The sequence below is a fragment of the Amblyraja radiata genome, chromosome 30 (genome assembly GCF_010909765.2).
Source record: "Amblyraja radiata isolate CabotCenter1 chromosome 30, sAmbRad1.1.pri, whole genome shotgun sequence".
Classification (NCBI taxonomy): domain Eukaryota; kingdom Metazoa; phylum Chordata; class Chondrichthyes; order Rajiformes; family Rajidae; genus Amblyraja; species Amblyraja radiata.
In genome coordinates, this window is record NC_045985.1 from 10,904,997 (window position 1) to 10,911,260 (window position 6,264).

Consider the following 6,264-nt stretch of genomic DNA (forward strand, 5'->3'; position numbering starts at 1 on the left):
CGAATAATCTTTATCTGCTTTCAGTTTCAATTCTGATTCCCAATTCGTTTTTCGTGAAACAGACCACATCTCTGCGAGGCAGTCTACCACAACTGAAGGCTGTTACACAACACGAATAACCCGTTACAAACTGCCGGGAGCAATCAGTAGTCATCAGTAATTGGGTCTTTTCCTTGCCTCCTCCCCTCTACCTCTGTAAGACCATCCCATAGTCAAAATCACAAGGGATTTTCAATAAAGCCTCAGAGTGCTGGCGTAACTCGCCGAGTCCGACAGCATCTCTGGAGAACAATCTGGTGACGTTTCCAGTTGGGATCCTTCTACAGATTTCAGGGAATCTGAAGTCTTCTGTTTGAAAATTTTCCAGTTCTCTCTCTTGCCCTCGAAGCTCAGCTGTTCAAATCCAAAGATGAATTGCCTTGTGGTCCTGGTAGCTGGTCTCATTCTCAGTGCCTCTCCAGGTAAGGAAAGTTTAAGAAGGAACTGCAGATGCTGGAAAATCGAAGGTGGACAAAAATGCTGGAAAAACTCAGCGGGTGCAGCAGCATCTATGGAGCGAAGGAAATAGGCAACATTTCGGGCCGAATCCTTTGGTCTGAAGAAGGGTTTCGGCCTGAAACGTTGCCCGTTTCCTTCGCTCCTAGATGCTGCTGCACCCGCTGAGTTTCTCCAGCATTTTTGTGTACCAAGGAAATAGAACTATGTTGTTGTCCTCTAGTTTAACTGTGGGAAGGCATTTTAGATTCTCAAGTGGGATTGGAATTCTTGGTTAAACATTAAGCTGTGTGTTCGTTCACATGTAGAGAGTTTGTTACTGAATATGGAGTTAGTTATTGTCACGTCCAGAGTGTTTTATTGTTATATGTCCCAGATAGAAGGAATGGTGACGTTTCAGGTCGAGACCCTTCTTCCTTCTCTCCAGAGATGCTGCCTGTCCCGCTGAGTTACTCCAGCATTTTATATCTATCTTCGGTGTAAACCAGCATCTGCAGTTCCTTGCCACACACATACACACGCACACACACACACACATACACACACACACACACGCACAAACACACACACATACACACACACACGCGCACACACACGATCACACACGTACACACACACGCACACACATACACACACACACACGTACACATGAAGCAAACAATAATAGTGCAAAAAGCCAAAACTATACATGTATAGCTAGTTTAGATACTACTTTGGCAGTGTGTAGGATAGTGCAAAGATTATAGAGGAGCAAGATAGACCACTCCTCCGAAATCCAATGGGCTAGTAGTAGGTAACGGACCGTCACGGCCGCCATTTGTCCGATCTGCCTCCCGCTGTGTAATCCGATCTATCATCAGTGTTGTAGGGAACAGTGTATCTTTTGGATAGTGTTAGTGTACGGGGAGATCGCTGGTCCGCGCGGTCTCGGTGCGCCGAATGGCCTGTTTACATGCTGTAAACATCAGAGGGCTCTACAGCATTGAGGTGCAGGAAGGAACTGCAGATGTTGGCTTACACCGAAAATAGACACAAAGTGCTGGAGTAACTCAGCGGGACTGGCAGCATCTCTGGAGAGAAGGAATAGTTGACGTTTCGGCTCCAGTACCAGGGGCCACACAGTTTAAGAATAAGGAATAAGGGGTAAGCCATTTAGAACGGAGATGAGGAAACACTTTTTCTCACAGAGAGTTGTGAGTCTGTGGAATTCTCTGCCTCAGAGGGCGGTGGAGGCCGGTTCTCTGGATGCTTTCAAGAAAGAGCTAGATCGGGCTCTTAAAGATAGCGGAGTCAAGGGATATGGGGAGAAGGCAGGAACTGGGTACAGATTGGGGATGATCAGCCATGATCACAAGTCTTGTCTTGAGCTAAATATAAGCAAAACCAAGGACATGATTGTGACCTTTTCCCCCCAACAGAGACAGATGGCTGAGGCAGCCACCACTATCATCCAGCAGGAGCCAGTGGAGATAGTGGAGGTATACAAATACCTGGGAACAGCCTTCGACAACCTGCTAAGGTTTTCCTCTAACACAGAGGAAATCCTTAAAAAGTGCCATCAGAGACAGTACCTACTCAGGAAGCTGAAGTCATTTGGGATTAACAAAGACATTCTCACCACATTCTACTACGCATTCATTGAAAATGTAATAACCTTCTCTTTCACTAGCTGGTTCCACTCCATCACCCTGCAAAACAGAAACCGCCTGTTGAATGTGATCAAGGTCTGCTCAAAAATCATTGAGCAGCCCGTCCGAACTCTCACTGCCCTATGTGGCCAACAGTCTGTAAAGTTAACACGCAGGATTCTTCAGGACCCCTCTCACATCCTGTTTCCTGAGTTTGAGTGGCTCCCCTCAGGACGCAGACTCCGCTGTCCGGGTTGCCGGACACAGAGGAGGAAGGCAACCTTCATCCCCAGGGCTGTCCAGCTTCTTAATGCTGATCACTGACTCATGAACATATGAAATGAAATAACCTTCTATATGCACTTTTTAATTGAAGCACCAAGGAAGCACTTTTAAAAACTATTACTATGTGTTGAATGTTGATGTGCGGTGTGTGTTGTGTGATTGTGTAGTGTGTCTGTGAAATGCGTGTGCTGGTTGATTGTGCAGTATGCGTGCTGCTTATGTTTGTTGATTGGGTCCTATTTTAAAAAGCTACTGTAATGCGCCCTTTTAAATTGCCCCTCGGGGACGAATAAAGTGCTTTGAATTGAATGGCTTGAAGGGCCAAATGGCCTCCTCCTGCAACCTATTGTCTATTGTCTATTGAGACCCTTCTTCACACTGAGAGTCAGGGGAAAGGGAAACGAGAGAGATAGACGGTGATATCGAGGGATATTCAACAAATGAATGATAGGTATGCAAGAAGGAAAATATGACAAAGGAAACAGGCCATTGTTAGCTGTGGGCGAGATGAGAACGAGTTACAAACAATGAGACTCGAGAAGACAACTTTTAAACCACTACAACCAGTTGGGATTTGGGAGAGTCTCGACCAAAACATCACCTGTACCTCTTCTCCAGAGCGGCTGCCTGACCCGCTGAATTACTCCAGCATTTTGTGTCGGTATTGTTCTCTGTTGAATGAAAGGAGTTGCTCGTTTTCAGAGCAGCGGCAGAACGAGCTGCAGGTGTCTCTCACACAACCTCCTGTGTTTTGTTCTCAATGTACAGGTAGCTCTTTGAAGTGTTACTCCTGCTTAGGATCAACGGAAAGATGCGTGACTGATACTATTAACTGCTCTGCGCGGGAGCGATGTGTCCTTGTGGTTGCAGAGGCTGGTAAGTACAAACGAATTTGAGATGCACACCTCTATTTAGAGATATAGCTTGTTCCATGCACCCACCACACTTTGTGTGAAAAGGTTACCCCTCAGATTCCTATTAAATCTTTTCCCCTTCACCTTAAACCTATGTCCTCTGGTCCTCAATTCCCCTACTCTGGGCTAGAGACTCTGAGCATCTACCCAATCTATTCCTCTCATGATTTTGTACACCACTATAGGATCTCCCCTCATCCTCCTGCGCTCCATGGAATAGAGACCCAGCCTGCTCAACCTCTCCCTATAGCTCACACCCTCTAGTCCTGACAACATCCTCGTAAAGATGTTAAGACTACGAATCTGTGAATAAATAGCTGATTTACTCATAGAAATGTGAAAACTCAGTGGCATTCACACAGATGGTGGTGGGTGTATGGAACAAGCTGCCAGAGGAGGTAGTTGAGGCAGGGACTATCGCAACGTTTAAGACACAGTTAGACAGGTACTTGGATCAGACAGGTTTGGGGGATATGGACCAAGCGCAGGCAGGTGGGACTAGTGTAGCTGGGACATGTTGGCCGGTGTGGGCAAGTTGGGCTGAAGGGCCTGTATCCACGCTGTAACACTCTAAAATGATACATGAACTATGAACATAGAAATTATTTAACTGACCATTCTGTTTTTCCAGCTTATGTAAAGGTTTACGGCGCTGGATGTGTTCGCCCTGCTGATTGCAGTGTCCGGCCAAATATCACAGGAGCCTCAGTCTCTGTCAGCTGTTGTGATACTGACCTCTGCAATGCGAGTGACCAAGTTAAATTATCTCTTCTGCTGTTCCCTGCTCTGGTCTCAGTCTGGTTTGCAATATTTATGTGAAGCAAGTGCATAATAATAATGCACAGTGCAATCTTCTGGGTGCTTTTTGTCTGAAGATCACGGATAATGAGTCTTAACACTTGATTTCCATGAGATGAGCAACTTAATCTAACAGATGTGCAAATCCTTTTCATTCCAAAATCAGTAACCCTCATCCAGGTTCAGCATTAGTTCATCGATGTTGGTTAGTTCTATAATTCCTCAATCTTCCAATGTACTATTTAGTTTGTTATTGATTTGAATGATGTTTTGGAGCAGGTTACATATATATACAGCTTCAGTAACTCCAACACAAGGCTGTGGAGGCCAAGTGAATTGATATTTTTACCACAGAGATAGATAGATTCTTGATTAGGGCGGGTGTCAGGGGTTATGTGGAGAAGGCAGGAGAATGGGGTTAGGAGGGAGAGATAGATCAGCCATGATTGAATGGCGGAGTAGACTTGATGGGCCGAATGGCCTAGTTCTGCTCCTATCACCTACTGCATGACCTTATAACACTGTGTTTACTTCAGGAGGCTAGACAAGCATGTTATGATGGCAGCACATGGACAACCTCCTTCAAGTTGACAAAGGCAAAGCTAATACTTTCAAGAGAGAGCTAGATAGGGCTCCTAAAGATAGCGGAGTCAAGGGATATGGGGAGAAGGCAGGAACTGTTTGGGGATGATCAGCCATGATCACATTTAATGGCGGTGCTGGCTCGAAGGCCCGAATGGCCTACTCCTGCACCTATTGTCTAATACACCATTCTTGATATTTGCAATCTTTTAATAATTTGTATAATAATAATAATAATAATAATATAACTTGGAGCGTGTACCATTACTCTGTTCACCTGTTGCCGCATCTCAATAAAGTACTGATTTTCAAAATAAAATGTGAGTGTATTCCTTTCTTTCATAAGTTCCAGGAGCAGGAATAAGCCATTCGGCCCATCAAGACTACTCCGTCCCTTCAATCATGGCCGATCTATCTTTCCCTCTCAACCCCATTCTCCCCATAACCCCTGACACCTGTACTAATGAAGAATCTGTCAAAGCCTCTATCAAATTCTTCAAAGCAAGTTTATAAACTGCCTCACGTTATTATTACTACACTGTATAATTCTGCGGCACGGTGGCGCAGCGGTAGAGTTGATGCCTCGCAGCGCCAGAGACCCGGGTTCCATCCTGACCACGGGTGTCGTCTGTACGGAGTTTGCACGTTCTCCCTGTGACTGTGTGGGTTTTCTCAGGGTGCTGCGGTTTCCTGCCACACTCCAAAGACGTACAGGTTTGTAGGTTAATTGGCTTGGTACAATTGTAAATCTCATCTTGTCTGTGAGTGAGCGTGTTTGTTTGTTTGCCAGTTTTCATGATATGAACTCTGCCAAAACGGTACACTGTAGCGCTAAAATACTACCTTGCTCACCATTGTCCTGTGTCAAGTTTTGTTCAGATTGATGTTATATTTTACATGATATCGACATTTAAAATTTTACAAAACCCCACTTTCTAGTATATTACTAAAACACTCATCTTGTCTGTGTGCATGTGATGTCCTGAATTACGCCAAAACGGTACACAATAGTGCTACAATTTTTGGACCATCTTACACACAATTGTCGTGGTATATTTTATCACAGTTTCCTTCATATTGATGTTATATTTTACAAGTTATTCACATTTTTTACTTCATATAATAATAACTTCAAGTGCAGTAGCAGTTGGCAGCTATGACGTCACAATGGGATCTAATTTACATAAACACCACTACATCACAATGGAATCTCATTAAATTGCAAATCTGGGATCGCTAATCTCATTTAGAATTATCCCTGTGAGGGGGTGGGATGGGGGGATGTGAGAGCCGACGCCACCCCCAATGTGAGGTTTCATTTAAAAAACATTGCGCTGTTCATTGTGGAGGGGTGGAATAGTGTAGGGGGTTCATTTACAAAATTAATTCGAGATTTTAATTGTTTACGGGTGGGATGGGGGGAGGTGAGCACAGTCGCTTTCCACCTCCCCCCCGCCCACGCACATGGGGTTGATTGAGAATTGTTATTTAAACATTGTGTTTAGTGGCGGAGTGGGATAGGGTAGCAGGGTGATAGAGGGAGAGGAGGGGGTAGGGAGGGG

At 44.9% G+C, this 6,264-nt stretch overlaps 1 protein-coding gene across 1 annotated transcript; it reads left to right on the top strand.

The window, feature by feature from the left end:
* The first annotated feature begins 227 nt into the window (after positions 1-227).
* LOC116989869 (CD59 glycoprotein-like) lies at positions 228-4,326 on the top strand. The gene is made up of 3 exons (XM_033047441.1): positions 228-461; positions 3,177-3,284; positions 3,954-4,326. Exons 1-3 carry the CDS (start codon positions 410-412, stop codon positions 4,139-4,141), a joined length of 348 nt encoding a protein of 115 aa, XP_032903332.1. The 5' UTR covers positions 228-409; the 3' UTR covers positions 4,142-4,326.
* Positions 4,327-6,264: the final 1,938 nt, after the last annotated feature.